At 41.7% G+C, this 24,203-nt stretch overlaps 1 protein-coding gene across 6 annotated transcripts in view; it reads left to right on the forward strand.

Annotated features, from left to right (window-relative positions):
* LOC106987808 (chondroitin sulfate proteoglycan 4-like) overlaps nt 1–24,203 on the forward strand; it is a 74,498-nt gene that overhangs the window by 25,006 nt on the left and 25,289 nt on the right. For 4 of the 6 annotated variants that reach the window (XR_008289352.1, XR_008289353.1, XR_008289354.1 and 1 more), the window contains exons 5-8: nt 4,057–4,233; nt 12,078–12,276; nt 15,674–15,805; nt 18,184–18,258. Coding sequence is in view for 3 of the 6 variants with exons in the window: in XM_027076592.2 (XP_026932393.2) it covers nt 4,057–4,233; nt 12,078–12,276; nt 15,674–15,805; nt 18,184–18,258 (583 nt within the window). In the remaining 3 variants the exon portion in view is untranslated. The remainder of the gene's footprint in view (nt 1–4,056; nt 4,234–12,077; nt 12,277–15,673; nt 15,806–18,183; nt 18,259–24,203) is intronic. The other 2 variants (XM_053200674.1, XM_053200678.1) reach the window with 2 other exon arrangements.

Consider the following 24,203-nt stretch of genomic DNA (forward strand, 5'->3'; position numbering starts at 1 on the left):
TGATCTGAAGTCTGCCACTTAGACACTTCTCCAAGGTCCTGGTTCTGATAGCTCACAGAACAAATCAAGACCTCCTTTTGTAAAAGCTCTTTAAATATTTGAAAGGAAAAGTTATCAAGTTCCCTTGGGTTTTATCTTCTTTGGCTTAAACATCTCTAGGTTCTCCCACTTTGCTCCTGTGTCATGGGCTTCTAGCCCCTGCATCATCCTGGCTGCCTAACGCTAGAGGACCTCCACACTCACTGCCCCACTCAATGTGTCACCCTAGATATTTAACCTAGACATGCTTTAGTCCCTAGTGGATTTACTCCTTTATTCGTTCCATTATTCAATCAACAGATGCTGATAGAGTGCTTACTTGGTACCATGCCCTATGTTAGCATAGTGCTATCAATGGCTCCATGGTCCAGTCCCCGCAATACAATACAAGCTGGGTACAACTTCCAATCTAGTGTTCAGTGTAAAATAACTAATTAACTCTGGGCTGCTATCAGGTTTCTTTGCTCTGGGCTAGGTTGGTATTATTGTGAGACTTGGCTTTCTTATCATGAATTTAAAAGAATGATTTCCATTACTTTCTAAGTATTGAAAAGTATCTTACCACCATTTCCTGTATAAGATCCTAGGAATACGCACTCTTCAGGTTAGAGACCTTTAACAACCACCTGGCATCTCTGGGTATCTTTGTCTAGTTAGCTGTAAACCCATGTGGGCTGCTTTATTTTGCTTCTCAGGATTTCATCTTATCAACAGACTTGAATCGATTTATTAAACTCTTATTCTGTTTAAGTTGCTATGCAAGGTTGCCATGATAAGGAGCCATATTGCTTGCTCTCAGAAGATGCTGTGTGTGTGGGGGGGGGAGGGGATGAGGCATACAAGCTTTAATATGAGGTACCCCCTTTTGATGCCTCACAGAGCATTCTTCAGTGGTGCTAAGTTCAGAGTTGTTACATCTGACTCTAATTGAAGAGAATAGGGAAGACTTCACAGAGGGAATAACGTTTAAGCAAGACTTGAGGAAAGAGAGAAAGATCAGGGAGATAGCAGAGGAGAAAACATTTTTAAAAAGCAGCATGAACAAAGGCAACAGCCTAGCCAAGGACATGGAGGTATTAAAGTGAATTGGTTCTGGGAGCTGCGGAACACCCCGCAAGACTTGTGGATGGGCTTAGGAGCGGCAGAGAGAACTGGGGCCAGACTGGGGGAGAGTCTTGAATTACATGTTGAGAGGGTTAGACTGAACCAGGAGGCATTAGAGAGCCATGGGGAGAAACAGAGAATCCTGAGGACTGAAAACAACCTTGGAAATCAGTGCTTCTCTACTGGGGACCCAGGGAAACTGATCCTTTAATGCCTCCCTGCAGACGTCTCTTCCTCATGGCTTCCATCTCAATGGCTGAACAAACCCTCCAAGATGACCACTTGCTCTGGTGCAAGTTGAATCTACTGTTGTTCACCTTGTGTGCTCTAGGTGAGGGAGAGAGCACTGAATTGTGGTCCTGTCTTGGCCAATTCATTATTAATTACACTTTGTAAGAAGCGTGTCTTTAGAATGGTTGGTTGAAATCTGTAGGTCAAGTCTGTGTGTTCCCTGGAGTATCTATGTGATTGTGTAGCCTCGTTCACAGTCAAGGTCATGTTTGTCTGCTCTTCCAGATGACCCCTTCACACTTTCTCTTCCTATGTGACTCTAAGGTCTCCAGGTTTTGCGACATCACTGTTTTCACGTAAAGTGGCACTAATAATCCCTAACAACCAGTGGCTATAGTGTTAGTGGCTGGGAGAAGGAGCCCCTGGCCATGTTTGCCCTTCATTCATTCAGCAAATTGTTTTTGAATACCTATTATGTGTCAGGCATGCCAGTTGTAGGTCCTGGGGATACCATGGTGAACATATCCAGCAATAATCCATGCTTTAATAATCTTTTTCCTGGTGGAGGAAAGAAGGAGGCAGAGTGAGACAACAGACAAAACAAATAAGTGAAATAAATGGCATATTGAGTGAAGATTAGTGCTGTGGGGAAAAATAAACGAGAAAAGGGAGCTGGGAAATGCTGGAGCCTTCAGTGGTGTGTGTGTGTGTGTGTGTGTGTGTGTGTGTGTGTGTGTGTGTTCAGTGTCAAATCAAATGGTCGGGAGGCGCCATTGAGAAGGCAGCATCCAAGGAGACGCCTGGAGGAGGTGATGGATGGGTGAGTGGGTAGATATGGAAGAAGAGCATTCAGGCAGAGGGAAAGGCAAGTGAACAGCTGTGTGGAGAGCAGGAAAGGGACTCCATGCTGTGCCGGGAGAGCTGTAGATGAGGTTAAGGAGGTCCAGCACAGGAGGGCTTTCTACTTCTCCTTTAACATGAAGTGACATGGGGAGCAAGGAGGGAGGGAACAGACTGGTGACAGGAGACTGAATACTTTTCAACCTTTTAAGATTTTCTGTAAGTTTGTTATGTCTTTTAAGCTCAGGTGAGCTGATATTTTTCTAGTGTTAGAAGTCTAGAAATAGGCAAAATCCCCACCAAATCTTCTCTTTGCCTTTGGATTAATGCATATTAAATGGCATGTAATTTGGGGGAGTACCACTCCAGTGAAGAAGCGATGTATTTCTCCAGGAAAAATACTGAGGAGGCAACTTGTACTTAAATACTATGTTCCTAAAGCATTTTCGGTATAAATTCTCTCACATTCTGATCAATGCCATCTTCCATGTTTATTTTCAAATAGCTTAAACCAGCATCTTTCAGAACTTGTGCTCAGACCTATGTTCTGGAATTCTTCTGCCCACAGAACTCCAAAGAAATTCCCATAGCACCTTTGTACAGTGGCCAAAACTTTCCCTTGAGACTCTTCATGAACTTTTCAACTCATCAGAAACACCTCTAAGAGATCAAAAGTATTTGCTCAAAGGAAGTGCACCATAGGAACGGGCAAAGTTGAACAGTTGAATTCTTTGGCAGTATTTTATCAAAACAAACACAACCTCAGAGACTTTTTCAGAAGTTCAGCTACTCCTGTTGGGCTTTGGAAGTTGTCTGCCATTGTCTGTTTGGGTCACAGGCTCACTGAAGCTAAGTTCCCTTCCAGCTTTAAAACTCTCTTGGTCTCTAATTATGATCTTGTGCTCCTCAGTATTTTCCGTCAGAGCCTTAAAGACATGAAAGGCATTCTGATCAAATCTGTGGTTATTACAAATCCAAGAGGAATAATTAATTCACTTACTGACCGTTTCAGAATGAAAATAAGAAATATGAACCCTAACAGGGACCTGAGTAAAGGTTTTCATTTGTGTTATCAGGGTGAGGGAAGTCTGCCTTGATAGACAATTTGGTTTTGATGTATTTCATTATATTCTGTCCACAGGAGATGTGTGGTAGCTAGTTACGGGTAGTGTCTGTTAAGAGATGTATCAAAAAATGATTGTGTTCTGGAGGAGGAACAGGATTAGGAAGTAACATGTATAGTCTCTCATACAAAGAACAGTTAAAGAAATAATGCATGCTTAGTTCAGAAAAGAGAAGTTTGGGGAAACTTAATAGTTGCCCTGGTCCAGATGTCGCCAAACAACCGAAGTCCAACAAGTAAGTAGAAGCTTCAGAGCCTGAACCTAACATTCGGAATTGTCTAACAAAACATTCCACAACTTTAAACATTAGTCACTGTAAATAAGCAAGTAGAGTCTGAATTTTAGTGGGTGTCATTTTTAGTGGGTGTCATTCCACTGGAAGAGCAGCCAAATGATATCACTTACCTACAACACATTTTGTTTGGAGAAATAGCCTTTGAACTCAGGTTTCCTGATTACCAGTCTAGAGTTCTCTTTACTACCCCATGTTGCAGCATCATTCCATTCCTCCTCAAACTTATTTCCAGGATGTGGCATCGCTTCATAAAAACTATGCCATCCATCAAAATCTCCACTCTGATTGTTGGAATCCAACCTCATAGGATGAACACATGCTTCTGTGTTTCAGAGAGGCATAAAAATTAGGATGATAGCAATGTGTTCCTGTTTTTAAATCACATTTCAGTAAATTGGTGATTTTTGTTATTGGTGGTTATAGGTGGAAAATGAAGCGATTTACTATGTGCATGATGATAGTGAGGAGCTTCTTGACAATTTCACCATCTTTGCAAATAGCTCAGAGCTTGGAAAACAGAGTTTGCCCCAAACTCTTTTTGTAACTGTGGAATCAGTAAATGATGAGGCTCCAATAATAACAGCCAACAACATCCTTCAGGTAAGTGCTCCGTGCTTTTTATCATAGTAATCTCAACACTACCAATTTGATTTTCTTTTGTATTATTTCTAATGTTAAATAATAAGACATAGGACTATGTATGTATAATGAACATATTCCTACTGGTTTTAAATAAATGTTAGTTGTTACCAGGACATTCTGTTTGGTAACTGTTGGGAGATGATGAATTCCAATGAGTTACCGTCAGATTGTACTTCTTGAGTGGGTGTCATTCTCACTGTATTCCCCAAGGCATAGCCTCTTCTAGTTAGGGTGGGCAGGTGAGCATCAACTCCCTAGTGTGAAGTGTGTGACATTGGGCAAGTTATTTAGCCCTTCAGTTTGCTTTTATCGAGGTGGTGGGAAATGGAGGCAGACTTGTGGGGAGTAAGCGATAAAATGATGTAAAACTCTCCCACAGTGCCTGACACGTGGATGGGACCCAATAAATGGTAGCTATCATTACTGAAAAACCCCAAGGCTGTACCAGTATTAGAATTAAAACAAAACAAAACAAAACAAAACAAAACAAAACAAAACAAAACAAAACAAAAACACTATACAGTCATGTGACAGTCTTTTGCTGTTTCTGGGAGCTTCCATCACTCTTCACTCTTTCTGAGAATCCCCTGGGTGCTTCTTAGGCACTCACAGATAAACAAATGTGTTTTGGCTGTCGCATGGTGTCCACCACTTGGCTCCTCCCCTGATCTGAAGCCTGTTTATGCTCAAGTATCCCAAAGCTTTCATTCAGCAGATTTTCTTGGTCTTAAATCACTCGTTCTCACTGATCCTTCTTCTAAAGACTTGGGCGTGAATTTGCTGTTCTGGCTTGGAGAATAATTACAGCTATTGTAGTAGTAAGTGCTCAAAAAAGAATTGTTAGCTATTTACGGTATGTGCCAGGTAACACTCTTAAGAGCTTCTAGCTCACTGAGATGTGCTACCATTTCCCTCACTGGACCATTCCTCATTGGACAGACGAGGAAATCGCATGACAGCTGAATGACAGGCTGAGGACAGAGTGACAGCACGGGAGCCTGATGGCTTGTTCATGTCTTTTGTCATGCTCTCCAACAATGACTGACACCTAGTAAACAAAAAATATTTGGTGAAGGGAAGAGTAAATGAAAATATAAACTGTCAATTCCCCCAGCACTGGCCCACGTTTCAGAGACCGGGCTTTTGTCTCCACTCTTTCTTCCTTTAGTGTAGCTGTATTTCTGGAAGAATCCTTGGCCCTTCGCACATTAAAGCTCCTGGGGGACTCATTCTTCAGATATGCCCAGGTATGGGAATCTGAAGTATTCACTTTCAAATTTGGATGAGACAAATCTTCCAACATATGTATGTGTCAATTTCAGCCTTGTTTATACCTCTTGTGAGAGTAAATAGTTAATAATAGATACTTTAGGGGTGCCTGGGTGGCTCAGTCTGTTAAGCGTCTGACTTCGGCTCAGGTCATGATCTCACAGTTCATGGGTTCAAGCCCCGCATCAGGCTGTGTTGACAGCCTGGAGCCTGCTTCAGATTCTGTGTCTCCCACTCTCTCTCTGCCATCCCCCCCCACCTCAAAAATAAATAAATATTAAAAAATTTAAAAAAAATAGATACTTTAGAAGTCCAGAGGAAGCTGGATAGTCATAAGGGATGCAGGAGAGGTAGACATGAGTAGAGCTCACCAGGGGCTAATCTAATGAGAACATTTTATGTTGTTAAACATGTAAACATCCTGGGGTTTAAAAGTCTGTTTTTACTTGCTCGAAATAGTTGGATCTAGGAATAGACTTGTCAGTGCTCTTATTTTACAGCTTGGCTCATTATTCAGCCTCTACATTTTAAGTGAGAAACTAATGGTGTTTATGCCTTTGTAACTTGTCACTTAATTTTGAGTTTACTTCACGGTCATTGTCCCAACAGCCTGGGAATGGTTCTAGCTGGTCACATTGGTAGGCCTACCTCTGTTTTCACAGATTCTTGTTGTACTAGTATCTACTGAATTCATTCTCAGCAAAGCGATCTGAGAAGTAGGTTGTCGCCAGAGTGAGGGATTGTAGGTGTCAGTGATGATTAAGCACAGTTATAAAAGCTTACGTTTATTGTGTGCTTACAGAGTATAGTACTGGGCACCTTCCAGAAGTGGTATCATTTTCACAACCCTACAAAGCATCTTGTTATGAATGTCCTCATTATAATGGGCACCCTGAGACCCAGAGCGGCACCAAGGGAAGGTGTGGGAAGTCTGACTGTCTCACCATCATCCTCTGCCCCTTTGCCCGCCACCCATGACTGACTCAAGCTCTGCCAGTGCATCCATGTGATCAAGGGCTGTGTTTATTAGTAAGAAAAAAGCCCCAAAGCTGTTGTGCCTCTGGCTCCTACCAAAGTGGACTTTACGGAATAGGTCTGCGGCAGTTGGATTGACACACAAGCGTTTGCCCAGGAACCTCGGCAGAGGAGTTGGGCATTTTGCTGTGTGGTGCAAAACTGCAGGATGAGGAAGATCCAGGGGAGCGGCCTAAATCTAGACAGACATGGGGGAAGAGCTGGAGTGGGCTGAGGGACAGGAAGACCGAGGAATAAAGTAGTGAACTCTCAGTCTTCCTCGTGGAAAGGAACTGAAGCCCTCTCCTGGGTTTGGCTTGCAGCTTTGAGGTGCTGTCCGTTACAAGATGCACCATCAACTTAACGATACTTTATTGTACTGAAAGATTCCCGTCCATTTAAGGTGTTCAGAACATTAAAATGTGGGAGGAAAAATGTGTACATTAGACTGTGTACATTCTGTCTTCCCTTTAAATTAGCGAGATACAGTCTCTGCCATGAACCTTGAGCTTGCTCAGGCCGTTTGCCCAGACCCTTTCCCCGCCCCCCGTCCTCAATATCGGAGAGTTTCTCTCAAGAAAAAAGGAAGAGTAGCTGTGGGCAAGGGCCATTTCCTTTCTTCTTACCTTCTTCCCTGGATAGCCTGGATCCAGGCCAGGAAGGGGGCGACTTCCCAGTGTTAATGGATGTGGTCATTTGATACTGGCTCTTTCTGAATTTATTCAGTAAGAATCTCATTCCCTGCCTTGAACGTTCTGGATTAAAGTTAGAAAAACAAAGTTCAAGTGTTGTAACTTGCCCAGTTTAGGCAAAATTTCTCTGAGACTCCTCTTCCTTGACAGAAAAACCATGATTGAGTTGTGGGTTGGTATATGTGTATGTGTAAAGATACATAGATTACATATATGTATATTTATTATAAAGAATTATATATAGATATATAATAAATACATATATTATATATATGATAAGGAATTATATTATTACATATTTATTATAAGGAATTGGCTTATGTGATTATGGAGGTGGGCAAGTTCCAAGATCTGTAGGGTGAGTTGTCAAGCTGGAAACCCAGGAGAGCCAATGGTATAGTTCCCCTATGAAGGTCACAAGAAGACCTGATGTCCCAATTCAAAAGCAGTCAGACAGAAAAGAATTCTCTTTACTCCCAGGAGAATCAGACTTTTTATTCTCCTCGGGCCTTCAACTGATTGTATGAGACTTACCTATGTGTGGGAGACTTCTCTGCTTTATTCAGTCGATTGACTTCAATGTCAATCTCATCCAAAAACATTCTCATGGAAACACCCAGAATAATGTTTAACCAAATATCTGGGCACCCCATGGCCTAGTCAATTTGACACATAATATTAGCCATCATAGTCCCGAGATTCTATGCTGTCTTTGACTCTCTAAACAGAATCTTCTCAAGACCTTCAGCTTACCACATGACCACTTACTCTCCTTACTTGTCATCAGAGCTTGGAGAAGTGGCAAGAAGGGTTATCTGCAGTCTATTTGGGAGAAGGAGGTGGGGGCATAGATAGCATCACTGATAGCATCTCAGACTCTGGATAGGACTTCACAAGCAGAAATCTGAATGTTAACCATTCTGTCATAGCATTTCAAATACACCCCTTTCTCCTGAAGTATTTTAAACAGCATGCCATTAAACCATGGAACTTGTGACTGGTTGGACTCCAAAGTCATTCAGTGGTGCAGGAAATCATTTCCATTGTGACACCCTGGAGTTAGGACGTGGAGTTAGGCCAACTCAGGTGAATCCTTTGCATTTTATCATGAAATATATTCTCCTGAGTACTTTTGTATGCAAGTATGACCAGGAATTTTTGGGCATAGCTGACCAAACGTATCTGTGTCCACAAGGGGGCTTCATTTTCCTGTTTTTCAACTTTGGCTTTCAGTACTGTACATTTTGTTTTGTTGTTGTCTTTTATACCCAGAATAGAACCATTTGTTTGTTTCTGATAAGTACTTGTCATCACTAAAAAAAGCTTTGAGAGCTTGGGACAGTGGAAGAATTAGGGCAGCAAAGCCTGAGATTTTGTCTGAAGGCCTAGAAGGGTCGGATAGTGGGATGGTAACTTTAGAAACACTTCACATCCCTCACATGAAGCTCAAAACAGAGGTCTGGGCTTTTAAACATTAGGATCATAATTAGGATTATCCTGGATTGTAATTAGGTCTCTAAATTCCACTGGCCTTCTGTTTAATTTAAAGGTGAATTCAAAAAAATGTATTCCAATAAATGTGTTAAAATTTTTTTTAGATATGACTATTTTACCAATGACCGGGCACTAAATCGAGCCTCACCCAAAGCAGTGGGGCTGTGAACTGAACTAAATTTGGTTTGAGTGGAAATGAAGACCTGAAGTTACCAGGTCTTGTTTTGAGTGGCAGGTTTTCCACTTGTTTTGAAAGATGGTATATTACAGAGGCAAGAGGGGGCAAAAGGAGAGTAGCACGGGAGAGTAGCCACAGTGGAAAACATGCTTCATCCAGCTTCTGTATGCACAGTCCTGGAAAAAATGAGTATCTACGAGTCACAGGAAGAGAATGGCAGTGCATTTCCAAACCAGCTTATGTTCCTAAAGAAAGGAGAATAAGACACGTGGGTGGATTTTAAAGTGTAAAAAGTGAAAAAGTAGAATCAGCGGCCTTGGAATTTTGTTAAATAGTCCAATTGTATATTTTAGAGACACTGGCGGCTTTCCGTGATGAACTGAAGACCAAAGCCTTATCATTTGAACATTAGGCTGATCAGCAATCCTGGGAGCGATTAAAAAACTGATGTCCTTAGAGTTTAGGGCTGAAAAGTCCTCAGTGGGCATATTCCCAAAGCCAAGATGTAAGAGCATCCATTGACAGTACAATCATGAAACAGATGAACTATGCACCCCAAATTATGGAGAGATGCTGTGGAATTAAAGAAAAGCTGAAGTTCATGTTATAGAAGGGCTCCAGTAATGGTAATCATGACACTCCAAATGATTTTTAAGTAATGTTAAAAAAAAAACGTATTCTATCTTTAGAACCAACTCTGATGAAGGATATGGATAATGTAAAGCTAATATTTATTGAATTCTTGCTATGCGCCAGGTGAAGCTTATTGTAAGTACTTTATATAACTCAAATCACTCATTATCCGTAATAATTCTATCATTCCCAGCTTACTAATGAGGCAATTAAGGCACAGGGAAATTAAGAAACATGCCCAAGGTTACATAGCTGAAATGGTGTATCATGCCTCATATGAAAATGTAGGATCATGTATTTTCTGATATCCCTTTCTCAAATTCTATTTAAATAGTTATTAGATAATGAGTGGGAATGAATTAAGATATTTCATCAACTCCCTACATTACTAAGGAAAGCAGCCCCTTAGACCAGAGAGATATCTTTTAAATCACTTAGGATTGAATTTTTAAACAAGTTGGTAACAAGCATAGATGATAAGGCTCTAGAGAGGGAGCAAAGAATGACGTAAGCTTGAAAGTATGCATAGTGTTTCTATAGGGAAGACATTTATAAATACAGATAGAAATATGAAATTTTAGTTAGCGATAATGCCACCCATTTTTAGTGTTAGTGAAATACCATGTGACTGCGTGGTTATAGAAACTCAAGACAGCCTCGTTCCATCAAATGTGATTCAATGTCTAAATATATATTTTCAACTCAACATGTTCACGACTGAATTCCTGATCTTACTTCCCAAATCCACCCTATCTGCAGATCTCCTCATTTCAGTTGATGATCATTCTGTCCTTCTGGGTTTTGAGGCCCAAACCAGGGAGTCGTTCTTTCATTCTTCCACCTTTCCTTCTTCCACACCTCACTGCATCTGATTCATCGGAAACCCTGTTGGCTCCTTCTTCAACATGCACCTAGAATTTGACCACTTCTTACCACGTCAGCCACTTCTGGCCACTCTGTTCTCTCATCCCTCTCTGGGATTATTAGTCACCAGCTAAGTGGTCTCCCTGCTTCTACCCCTGCCTTCCCATGGTCTATTCTTGACACAGAAGCCCAGTTACTCCTCACCTAAAGCCCTACGATGATTCCCCATTGCACTCAAGTAAAAGCCAAAGTTCTTACAGTGGCCATCAAGACGCTGCAGGATTTGACCTTCCACTACGTTCTTGACTCCTCTTCTTGTCTTCTTCATCTCACTTGTTCTTCTCCTGCCATACTGACCTCCTTGCTGCTCCTCATACAGCTGAAGCTTGCTCCTACCTTTGGGCTGTTCCCTCTGCCTGGATGTTCTTTCCCCAGATATCCACATGGCTCCTCCTTCACTTCCTTCCAGTTTTCCTCAAATGAGCCTCCTATTTAACATTCTCCCACTTCTGAGCCCCTCATTTTGCTCTATTTCACTTTTTTTTTCCACAGTGCCAGGGAACTCCTAACAGTCCACGTTGCTCATTTCTTTATTATGCCTGTTGTTTCTTCCCTGTATCCCTTCATCCCCTCCTGCTGGAATGTAGGCTTCATGAGGATCGGACTCTGTTTCTTTTACTGATGAATTGTAAGCACCCAGAACATTGCCTGGAACATGGTAGATGCTCAATTAATGGTCAATTGTGGAACGAAGGTATTTAGGCAAGGTAAATATATCTTAAATGTAATTGGAAAATAGAGACTATTACTCAGAAATAATTGTAGATGAGCTACCCGCACAGCAAACATTGCAAGGCCATAGGCACCAGGTGTGTGTTTTCCTGCAAGACAGGTAAGATAAAGGAAAATGTTTTCAGTGTGCAATGTGTGTTTTCCCTCAAATATTTAAAATCTGGTGAAATCATTCGCCTCTTAAAATAATAAATAGAAATCCTTAAATCAACCTCATGAAGTAGGTTCTAGGATTTTCTAAAATTCCGCGTGGAATCTTTGCATATGCTTCCGTCCTTAGCATATGCCAAGCGTACAGAAGGAGCTTAGCAGCCATCAACTTTTATTGTTATTATACTTTATGTAAGTAAATGTGCACTTTAAACAATTAATTTTGAATAAATAATTACAAATGCTATCTTTTAATTGGGACTTCATAAACCTCATAAATTCAACAAACACTACAGCATGTCCTGTATTTCATCAGGTATTTAATTATATGTCTGTTTTGAATTTAGAATCCTCGTAGTTTAAAAGCTGTAGTGAATTGCTTTCATTTTTTTTTTTTTAATCGTTATTTATTTTTGAGAGAGACAGACCTTGAGTGGGGGAGGGTCAGAGAGAGAGGGAGACACAGAATCCAAAGCAGGCTCCAGGCTCCGAGCTGTCAGCACAGAGCCCGACACAGGGCTCGAACTCAGGAACGGCGAGATCATGACCTGAGCCGATATTGGACGCTTTAACTGACTGAGCCACCCAGGGGCCCCTGAATTGCTTTAGTTTTTCAATCTTTGTGCAAGAAGCCAGAGTAGCATAGCTATCTAGTTTACTTGTGGGACGTGACTGGAACTGGTCTTTGCAAGATCTGTGCTTCTCTTCTTTTTAAGGTATGGGCGAATTCTGTCACCGAGATTACCAGTGGGGACCTCTGTGTGGAAGATGAGGACTCCTCCCCACAGGACCTCATCTACTGGGTCAGTCCACCCAGCAACGGGCATTTGGCTCTCAAGTCCTTTCCTGGCCAAAGCATCCAGAACTTCACCCAGGCTCAAATCAACAAGGGCCTGCTAGTGTTTGTACACACTGGTATGTCATAGAAACGATGTGAAATTAAAATATGTTTCGATCAGAGGCTAACATGAGAGTCAAACCTAGCAGTTGCTGACTGAAAACCACAAGCCATCCCAAAACCCTCTGGGCCCTGTAATTTTTTTTTTTTAAGTGGCACATTTTTGTAAGGCTAATGATAGCAAACATCAGAGAGCACCTATAACTCACACATGGCTTACTCACATGGTCATGTAAGGTCGATGCTCAAATATAACGTTCTCAGAGAGCCTTTTCCTGACCGCCCATTAAAAGAGCATCTAGTCTTTGTCCCTCCCCCTCCCTTACTGACTTCCTGACATGGTAGTAGAGAGTGCTTTGTTTATTTGTTTGTTGTCTGTCTTCTGCACGAGAGTGCAAACATTTGTTGAAAGAATGAAATTATATTGAATACCTATTATGTGCCAAGTAATGGTCCTTATGTTAGAGATACATTAGTGAACAAAACAAACATTAAATAGGTGAACACGTAAATAAACTAATGGGTGACTATAACTGTAATTCTAAAAGACTCTGACATTAAAAGCCTTTTTTTTTTCCTTCCTTCTGTTAATCAATAAGCCAGACAGTCACTGTAAATCTGCAGGAGGGGTGATCCAGCCTGGCTTTGTTTCCAGGCTGCCCTTGTCACTGGACAGAGGGGGGAATGAGCCCATTCCCAGCCTGTAGGAATGAATGGGAAGGTGTATGAGCCAGGGGGCATGATGGGAAAGCTGGCAGTCATACCTGGTCAGCCATTTTTATTAACTTCTTTGAAAATATAGTAGAGAAAATAAAGTTAAAAAAAATCTTCTAAATTCAAATATAGTAATTTCCTAATCTTTGCAGTTAATGGAAAGAATCCCCAAATAATCTGAAAATAATTTATTATGTGAGCGCTCTCAACTAGCAGTTCCAAACCCGTAGCCTGAGGACCTCTAGGGTTAATTTTATTGCAACAAGATACTAAATCTACCGCATACGGACGAAAGCATTGTTCCTAGACTGGATGATCTTTTCCATGTATGCATGTTCTCATTTTTTAAATGTGTGCAGATGTGCTGATTAATAAGATACAATTCATTTAAATAGGCACTGAATTAATAGGAAGTTTCCGCCAACGAAGTGTGGTTTTGATTATTAGATACTGACAATCTGAGTATTATTAGACGAGGGCCTAGAAATGTTTTTATTTTTCGAAAAGATTATCGTATTTTCAAAATCCGGAGAACTGTTCTAGCGACTCCCCCAAGGGAAGTTTCCGATTCCTACAACTATGTAGTTTGCAATGAAAAGGAATCATTGACTCTCTGGCCCTTGCTGGCACCACAGGAAGTGTGGTCACATGACCCACTTCATTTACTCTGCAGAAGTTCTCTGAGCCATGCGAGGTAGTGACCCCATTTTAGAGATGAAGAAACTGAAGCTCAGAAAGATGTAAGTTGATCTGACCATAAAGCTGGGCTTTCTCCACTCTCTGCCACCCCACTGGAGGCCAGAGTCAGTTGAAGAACTACAGTGATTATTTGCAGTGAAGGACTAAAATGAAAATTAGCGCTCTGGACTCATTTAATTGTCAACTACCAGGACCGTGTTCGCTTTTGGCTGGTAAGGGAAATAATTTCTCCTAAAAAAGCAGGAAGGACAGTTAAGGCAAGCTCTTTGAAAGTCAATCCATTCCATCTTCTAAACGGCTGCAGAGGCAGTGATGACCCTCAAAGTGGCTGGAGCCCAGCTGCAGGGGGGGCTGTTGCTGAGACCAGCTGGTCCCCTCAGCTACATCTGTCCATCATCGACCCCACACACAGGCTTAGGTTTAATTAGTCCCTCTTAGCATTTATATTTGCAAAGTGCTCTGCCATTAACCTAATTCATTTTTCACATAACAACCTAAGTAGGTTGATAAAGGCATGACGTGGGAGGCTAAGTGATTTCAGGCTGCCCTTCGCAAAGTACTGTCAGAAAGATCTGAGGTTGTACAACAGAAAATCTATAGGTCACCCCTACGCTCACGTTTCTGTCCTTTCCTCTTTTTGGCCATAGTGTGATGGTTAGGGCATTCGCAATGTATCATTCTAGTATTCATTTTGATAGAATTCCTTTTGATTCCATTCCCACTTTGTTTCTGGATTCGTGAAATGTTGAAAGTGCCTAGTGGCAGAAAGCATTCTCTCCCTAATTTCATGTTCCATTAAATACAACTCTCAAAGTGCTATTTCTAGTGAAAACAAGCAAGCCACAAACAAACAAATAAAATTTGATTGTGGGTCCCTGTTTTAAATTAGGCAGACTCAGAATTTTCTCTCTCTCTCTCTTTTTTAAACTATGACTCTTGAGTGTATTGGGAACTTTTATAAAGTCTGTAACCTTTTTTTGTGAGGACTCAGAATTCTGGGTTTGCATAGATAACAGAAACTCAAGAGGCTGGCAGGCCATCGACCAGCTCTTTATTAAATTGTGTTATTAAGGGAGTACTTGTACGTAACTGCAGAGTCTGACCCTGCCTTCTTTGTTCCTTGCCACATGTCCCTGAGGACAACAAAGAGGACATTTCTACCCATTACATGATGCAAAGACCCGTGGGCCTCCAGATTTACTGCTGGCTGAACATTTTCAAAGGGTGATGGGAATGCGAACATCAGGCTGTCTACATTGTGAGCTTGCCTGGTGCTTTGTGAGTCAGACTGGTAAAGCGCTCCTGGGGATGGGATCGATAGGGGGCCTGTCTCAATTTCTGTAACACACACAAGTTAATTTATAACTTTATTGATAGCACTAATCCTTAGACAGAAGTGTGGGAGTACCTTTCTCCTCTTGGAGGAATATAACAAAAGCCGGGCCTGGATCACCTTCCCCACTCTTTGCCACCTTAGCAGAAAACAGCTAGTTTGAGTTCAGTGAATAATTAGAAATTATTTGGAGGGAGGGACTAAGTGTTATTTACTACCCCCTAGTTTTGACTTTAGTATTATTAAGTAAGCATTATCAATATTTCAGAAACTGCTTGTGTGTGTGTGTGTGTGTGTGTGTGTGTGTGTGCATGTACATGTGTGCAGCATGCAGACATTACTTTTGGTGGCGTAAACTGATTCCAAGATAATAAAATGCAGGTAATGAATATGTTTAAAAGATTTTTTTTTAATTTCTTGGAGGTAACATCTTTGCTTTCTCTTATTAGATCATGGCGGGGAGGAGAAATATGCATTTTAGACCTTTATTACTGTTCTTTTAACTTCACATTTTGGCAACATTTGGTTTGCTGAGCTCAGTGACTCTATGAACACATTCTTCCGTTGATAGGGGGTGCTTGGCAGCGGGATCAGGTGGGAGACAGGGTGAAAGGGGGTGGCTTTTGCAGAACAACCAAAATGACCAAGGCGTAATTCTTCTTTTGAAGGAGCCATGTCAGGAGGCTTTAACTTTCAGGTTACTGATGGTTTGAACTTTGCACCGCGACAAATATTTAGCATCACCGCTCGAGCCCTGACCATTAGCTTAGAAGTAAACCGAGGATTGAGCATCTTTCCAGGTAAGATTTTAACCTGAGTGCATTTGGGGTTAAGTGGTTTTCAATTTATTTAGAAAGTTCTACCTGCAAGGTAAGAAGTGCCATCATTTACCATCGAGTGATACCAACAACAGTTATAAAGTCATGGAAAGAATTCTGTCTTTGCAGGAACTCAGCAGAAACTAGGCTGGCTCTGTCCACCCCTTCTCTCTTTCCCTTCTCCTGCTCCTCAGAGAAGATGTGCCGGTGAAGGGCAGTGGGAGACCAGAGTCCCTGAAAGAGTCATGACGCACGTGCACTTTTTCCCTACTCCCTCCGTAGGGTCCTTGACAAAGCAAGGAGGGCCAGGCTCTGCAGTGACCGTCTGAATCTTGGATTTCCTTTTTCTAAATATAAAAACCCTGTGCATCAGAGGGCTGTGAGGGATTCCATTGAGTGCTGGCTTCAGGGCCCTGAAGCCTCTGGACTGCTATTTGCCAAGAATCTTGGCTTGGCGGAGATGGAAAAATCAAAGTGCACATCTCTGGCTCAATACCCTTATTGCGGGGATAGGGACAGATTTACCCAATGGCAGAGGTGATAAAAAAGAAGAACAAATATTTAAACTTGCTATTTAAAAAGAATGCACTGAGGGAGACCAAACAGAAAACAGTTAAATTTATATTACAGTTTAAAAAAACAAAACCAGAAACGTGCACAGTGACTTGCTTACTTGGTGTGTGTTACCAGTAAAACATAGATGGAGAAAGATATTAATCATTTCATTAATTATGATTATTCTATAGTCACTTTAGCCGGTTGTTCTCAACCAGGAAGCTTTTAAAAATAGCAGTGCCTCAGGGTGCCTGGGTGGCTCAGGCAGTTAAGCATCAGATTTCGGCTCAGGTCATGATGTCACAGCCGGTGAGTTCGAGCCCTGCGTCAGACTCTGTGTTGATGGCACAGAGCCTGGAGCTGCTATGGATTCTGTGTCTCCCTCTCTCTCTCTGCCCCTCCCTTGCTCGCACTCTGTCTCTTTCTCTGTCTCTCTCTCTCAAAAATAAATAATAAAACATTAAGAAAAAAATTTAAAAAACATAGCGGTGCCTGGGCCTTACTTTATACCCCTTATACTGGAGTGTCTGCTATAGGAACGGCCATCGTTATGTTTTCTAAGTTCCAGGTGGTTCTGAAGCACAGCCAGGATTGAGATCCGTGGGGCTAGGCACTGTTCTAATCTTTGAGTCCTTACATCCATGTGAGGTAGATGATATATTTACAGGGGACCTGGCAGGATTTGTGGCTTACAGAGACAATGTGATTTAGCTGTGCCACCAATAAATGATGGATAAAACTCGCATACTTCTAAGGGAAACCTAGGGAAAAGTCACAGTAACTTCAACAAAAACACAGTTTTTTAAGAGAAATATTGAAAGTTTTAGTCGCCTTAGCATTTGGGCTCCTGAAAAGAAACCTTATTAAAGTCCAGTTAAAGATACCTTGACCCAAATTCTTTTATTCCCCAAACGGTTTTCTGTCCCATAATTTTTCTCTGGGAATAACTGTGATGTTTTCATCGATTTTTTTCAAGGCAATTCGGGTGGCATTTAGTGTTTAAAAATAAGCAAACTAGGAATCTGAAAATGTAGTAATTTACCAAAAAAAAAAAAAAGTTCTGAAATCAGAGTAAATCTGGTTGCTGCCAAAGACTAAATACTCTTCATCTATTCTGGCTAAACTCTGGTTTAGTAATTGATGACAGTTGTGTTAGCCTACAGGGGAGTTAAAGCCACCACAGCTTAGAAAGTTTTGGGTTTCTGGCGCCTGTTTTACTGAATATTAGTTTAGCAAGAAAAATGCGTGAAAGTGGACCAAATTGTCACTTTTGTGGAATTATGCAAAACATGTAGTTTTCATAGCCCTCTGTTTAATATTTGGGCTCAGCCGGGAGTAACTGACTCTTTTCCCTTTCCAATGTGCCCTGCCCCCATCCTGACACGGCCTCCCTGTGTCTGAGAACTCCACACCGGACCTTGTGCATTCTTCCTACATCCCAACAGAAGCGGCTCCATTTTCCAAGCTTCCCCCTAGCTAGCACCCAAAGTCTGCTATTGGTTTCCGAGTCGCCCCCCATCCCCAGATTGTGACTTGTTTCCAACTCCAGCTCCTGGCCAGTAGGAAGGAAGTTGGAGTTTCATGTACATTTCCATTAGGTGGCTATGTCTGATAAAATCTCCACTTGGGTGGGTGTGGAAATGACAAGTGCAGAGTCCCAGATTTACGAGTTGGGATGGACCTGACGGCTCAATTGGTCCAGTTGTTCTTGGTGTTTTTCCTATCCTAACGTCCCAAGTGGTGCGGGCCCCTCTTGGATCTAGTGTGGGTGTGGTTCGGATGACCACACCTCCTCCTTTCTCTAGGGACGCAAGTGAGCCTTGCTCAGTTGGCTTCTCCACTAGCCACTGAAGGATGTTGGTCTCTGCTGCTGTGTGAAGGTATGGGGGAATGATGATAGATGCCCCACTCTTCCTCTTCCCTCAGGACACCCCTCATCATGATAGGTGCTGCTGAGAACAGGCTCTGAGTGACCTCTGCCTCCCTCATCTATTAGCCAGTACTTTGGCTGAAAGGGAAGGGAGGCACTCCATGCCCCCCTTCCAATGTGACTCCAGGTGTCAGCTGTCAGCTACTGCTGCTCTTGTCAGACTCCAGTTGACCTATAGGTTCTAAAATATCGGGGAAATTCTAATGCTTTTTATAGAACTATAGATTTTATAAAACCATAATAGCAGGAAATCTATTCTTGTTATAGAATGGACATTCAGATACTATCACTACCTGTGTTTTTACTGTGCTTTTCATCTTTATCTACTACAGTGGATTGTTTTAAGGATTTAAATGAAAGAATGTCTATAAAAGGAAGTTGCATCACCCCTATTTGGCATGATGCAATGTTGATAAAAAAAAAAATTGGTGCTCAGGCAGTTTCAGAGTCATAGAACTAATAGGAATCATAAGCCCAAGACCGAGTGCCAACTCTCAACCCCAAATCTTATGCTGGAATCATGGCAGCTTTTCTGCTTTCTGTGTGTGACTGTGTTCCAGGGCTGTGTCCATTTTCGAACAACAATTCTCCGAGAACGAGGTCATCATGGAGTCTCTTTATTTTGTCTCCGCGATATATCATTGGTGGATTGACATACACAACCAGGAGAATATGCACAGCGATTTAGTAACAGCGATGATGATGTAGAAATTTTGTGTGTTTTGCTCCCTTCAAGTACGGAAATATGGCAACCCAGCATCAGTTCGCTAGTGTTTTTTTTTTTTTTTTTTACTTACACTAGTCCCCATACCAGTTGGACTTTGACCACCAGCCTGACAGACTTTGGCCATGCTATTTTGCCTTCCTTGTGGACTCAGTCTTAAAAAGTGGCCCTGACTTGAGACCTGTAAGAATTTGTAGGATGAGCCAAAATACTTGTAGGAGGACTTAGGAGTACTTGTAGGAGTACTTGTAGGCGTACTGGGTGAATATTTTAAGGTTAACCATAGCTTCTGTGCCCTGCCTAGTTTGAAAGGCATTTTTTAACTCAGTTATTTTAAAGTAGGAAGGACTGCAGTTCTAAATGACCTCTTTTTGTGTATGAATGAAGAAAAAACATCTACTCAATGGATATTTTAATTTTGTTATTTTGTGTATGTATATGTATAAATACTCATACACACATACACACATGTTCTATTTCTTCCTGCAAAATTTATTCCCCAGAAAATTTTATAATTTTATAACCAGTTTCTCACCTTGAATGCTACTATCGAATGTGTTTGTTTTTCTTCAGTTGTGACATGTTAGAACATATTGTGACCTCAGGACCTAGTTTTTCTGCATATCCAAATGGTACTTGGCTCTTTTACAAAGAGTGTTGGGGAGGGGTTGACTTGGAGAGTTTTTTCAAACTAGTCTAGAATATAAGCTTACACAGTAGCTGATCAGTGAAGGGTATTCATAGCAGACTGTGTTACTTCAATCCCCTTGGGGTTCAGTCATGCTACAGAGGGAATCACATCTCACCAACGGGCCATCTGTCCTTTGAGGTGGGAATTGAGGGAGAGAAGAAAGCAGAAGGAAATCACACTGTGTTGCTAGAGTTTGGAGCAGAGATTCCTAAAAACCTTTTAGTCAGCTAGTCTTGCAACACTGATTTGAATATTGTAAGACTTAGTGGGAGATAATCCAGAAGTGTAAGAAGATTGTCAATTCTCAAGGAAAAAAATGAAAGGCTTGCTAATTGGTGAACTAAGAGACTTAGACTTAAGAGTACACTAACCATGCATAGCATATGCTAAGGGTCCAGTGAGTAAGCGACCACTGGGTAAGCGACATGAGTTCAGGGGAGGGAAATCTCCCACAGACTGCAATAGTCAGGGGGAGCTCTTTGACCAGACAGGTCCTGAGCTGTCCCTTCAGAATAAGTGCATTTCAGTGAATGGCAACAAAGAGGGGTGAGCATACCAGAGAGCCCAGCATGGCTGTGGAGGAGAAGACCAGGGAAGAGGTTTGGCACGATGTGTTTGGAAAGTGGAGAGGAGAATCTGTTGGATTTGTTGAGTGATTCGTCACATTTCCTGACTCAGTTATCAGTCCAGCGCTGAGCTTAAAGTAGTATGGTAGAGACAATATAGTGTCAATTTTAAAAATATTCATTTCGGAGTGAGACCTACATTTGGCTATTAGGCAGATTGCTTAACCTCTCTGACACTTTTTATCCCTTCTTAGTGAGGAAAAAGAATCTGTATTTCTTGGGATTGTCATGATATCCACAAGGAATGGCAGGACTGTGTCTGTGCTGTTTCCTAGTACATCTCTACCCCTTATGTAGAGGTTGTCATGTGCGAGGCACTTGCTAATGTCTGTTGAAGAAATGAGCAAGGCCTTCTAGCCTCATGACCAGGAAACTCTGGCTGTTATGGAGGTGGTTGTTTTTCGTGAAACAACCACAATAGGATATAAGTATGTTTGAGAAACGCTGTATTTAAGAGAAGGATAAAGTAGATTTCTTTACTGGGAGACTCAGAGTCTTTCACATGCAGATTTGCTTTTCAAATCTCTAAGAGGTGCATATGGAGTGAGGCCTAGCCAAACAGATATGGTCATGAGCCTTTTATTGCCACACTTCTTATAGGATGGTCACTCTATGGAATATACAGGTAGGTAGGACCTTAGAGAAATCCTTCCCAAATTAAGTGCCTGGAATTCACTGATGAAAATATCAGTGCTTGCAATAAAACGAGGTGGGGTGAGGGGAAAATGGTGTTTGGCTTTCTGTGAATTGGGCTGGATGAGAAAAGATGCTCATCAGTCAGTTACAACATGGAGCCAGCTAGTCTTGCTGACTGAGCATGCCCAGGATGGCTGCCGAATAGGAATTAAACCCTAGAAACCCTTCAGGGTTAGGCAGATGGACAAGGGAATGGGGACTGATGTACCGTGGCTGAGAGAAAAGCGCTCTCGGTCTGGAGCATCTCTGGTGGGTCTTCTCCCCAAAAAGGTTAAGACATAAGAGGTTATGATACTGTTTTAAAGAAAGAATCCCTCCTATCCACCACTACCTGCCAAAGGTAGCCCTGGAGGTGAAGGAATAAGTGAAAAGTTAGAGTCCTTTATAAGAAAGAGATAATTAAGAAGGCACAGTGGGATGGATGCCTGAGTGGCTCAGTTGGTTAAGTGTCCAACTCTTGATTTCGGCTCGGGTCATGATCTCACAATTTGTGAGGTTGAGCCCCGCGTAGGGCTCTGCGCTGACAGTGCAGAGCCTCCTGGGGGCTCTCTCTCTCTCCCTCTCTCCTATCTTGATCACATGCTCTCTCTCTTTCAAAATGAATAAATAAGCATTGGAAAAAAAAAAAGAAGGCTCAGTGGGGAAAAGGTCCAAAGAAAAGCTGAAGATAGAGAATTTTGGGTACCCAGAGACTGCACACATAAAAACACAATCCACCTGACAGAATGAGGGAACCCTATGTTGGCAGGTAACAAAGAACGGGCCATAGTTGACTTCATGTAACACTGACTATTGGCCTCGCCTGTCAACCTCAGATCCTGGGCCCCCAGCTCCAGAAGCTGGAAGAGGGCAGTGTCTGCAAAAATTTCAGCAGCAAAGAAGTAAGAGAAATGTGGGAGGCAGCTACAAGCATCACATGAGTATTTTGGGGTAACTGCCAAAATTGTGCCAAGGGAGTCCTGAACCCAGGCCTGAACTGTGTCCCTGAGGCTGACATTGGCAGACACTCCTGCCTCACCCCTAGAATCCCAGGACCTAGTACCCAGCCCAGGGGCTCAGATATTTTGTTTTGTTTTATTTTGTTCTGTTTTTCAGATCTACAGAGAGGTATACTTAACAAATTTTTAAGCTAGCCAAAGTATGCAAAATGATGATTTGATATACCTACACATTGTGAAAGGATTATTCCCCCCATCAAGTTAATTAACAAATCTATCACCTCATATATTTATCTTTCTTCTTCTTCTTCTTCTTCTTCTTCTTCTTCTTCTTCTTTTGGTGAGAACGTTTAAGTTCTACTGTCTTAGCAAGCTTCAATTATACAGTATATTGCTATCAACTGTAGTCACTGTGTCATACATTAGATCCTCAGACCCTATTCATTTCATAACTGAAAGTTTGTATTGATTACCAACCTCTTCTTATATTTTCCATCCCCTGGCAACCACATTTCCACTCTCTGTTTCAATAAGTTCAACTGGTTTTTTTTTCAATTTTTTTTTTTTTGTAGGTAAGTGATAACATATAGTATTTGTCTTTCTCTCTCTGGCTTATTTCCCTTAGCATAATGCTCTCAGCTACATCCATGTTGCTGCAAATGACAGAATTTCATTCTCTTTAATTTTTTTTAATGTTTATTTATTTTTGAGAGAGAGAGAGGGAGACAGAGAGACAGAGCATGAATGGGGGAGGGGCAGAGAGAGAGGGGGACACAGAATCTGAAGCAGGCTCCAGGCTCTGAGCTGTCAGCCCAGAGCCAGATGTGGGGCTTGAACTCAGCTGTGAGATCATGACCTGAGCTGAAGTCGGATGCTTAACCAACTGAGCCACCCAGGCACCCCCAGAATTTCATTGTATTTAAAGCCTGAATAATAATATATATTATATATATATATGCATATATATATATATAATATATATATTTGTGTATATGATTTGTTTCTTCAAGATTATGGTTTTGTTTCCTTTGGATATATACCAAGAAGTGGGATTGCTGGATCATATAGTATCACTATTTTTAATATTTTGAGGAACTTCCATACTGTTTTCCACAGTGGCTGCACCAATCTACATTCCCTCCAACAGTCCGTGAGGGTTTTCTCGTCTCCACATCCTCACCAGCATTTGTTATTTCTTGTCTTTTTGATAATGGACATCCTGACAGGGGTGAGGAGATATCTCATGCAGGTTTTGATTTGCATTTCCCTGATAATTAGTGACGTCGAGCACTTTTTCATGTACCTATGGGCCATTTGTATGTCTTCTTTAGAAAATATCTGTTCAGGTCCCTTGCTTATTTTTAAGTTGGGCTATTTGGCTTTCTTGCTATTGAGTTGTATGAGGTCCTTGTATATTTTGAATGTTAACCTCTTACCAGATACGTGGTTTCCAAATATTTTCTCCCATTCCATATGTTGCCTTTTCATTTTGCTGATGGTTTCCTTTGCTGACCACTTTTCAGCTTGATGTAGTTCCAACTTGTTTACTTTTGTTTTTGTTGCTAGGCATTTTTTAAAATGTTTATTTATTTTTGAGAGACAGAGAGAGAGAGAGAGAGAGAGAGAGAGAAAGCACAAGCAGGAGAGGACCAGGGAGAGAAGGGGACAGAGGATCCGAAGAGGGCTCTGTGATGACAGCAGAGAGCCCTGTCACAGGACTCGAACTCAAGACCCACAAGATCATGAAGTGAGCCGAAGTCGGATGCTCAACTGACTGAGCCACCGCAGGGCCTTTGTTGTTCAGCGTTTTAAAGGGAGCCTCCAAATCGAAGGCTCAGAACAAAGCTCACACGTCTAAAAATCTTACCCAAAGCCAGCTTCCCCCTTTGTTAGTTAGGTCCCACTTTTAAGAGCTTGATATGGTTTAAACACTGTAATTAGAGGCCCTTGCTTTCTAAGGCTACAATACTTGATAAGTAAAGCAAAACAGATGTCCTTCAGGAGGTTTAGTTCTTATTAGGTGGTTGACTGATGAACTTGTTTCATAAACAATTTATAAAGTGCCTACTTCAAGAGCTACCCTGCGCAAAGCATAATGCTAAGCCTTTAGCAGGGCTAAGACAGAATAGGTAAGTTGAGATTCTGGGCCAGGAGGACTATGAGACTCGCTTTCAGCCCTGCCACCCTGTAAGGCTGGGGACATCCCCTCCCAGTCAGTGT

This window comes from Acinonyx jubatus, chromosome A1 (assembly GCF_027475565.1).
Source record: "Acinonyx jubatus isolate Ajub_Pintada_27869175 chromosome A1, VMU_Ajub_asm_v1.0, whole genome shotgun sequence".
NCBI classification, from domain to species: domain Eukaryota; kingdom Metazoa; phylum Chordata; class Mammalia; order Carnivora; family Felidae; genus Acinonyx; species Acinonyx jubatus.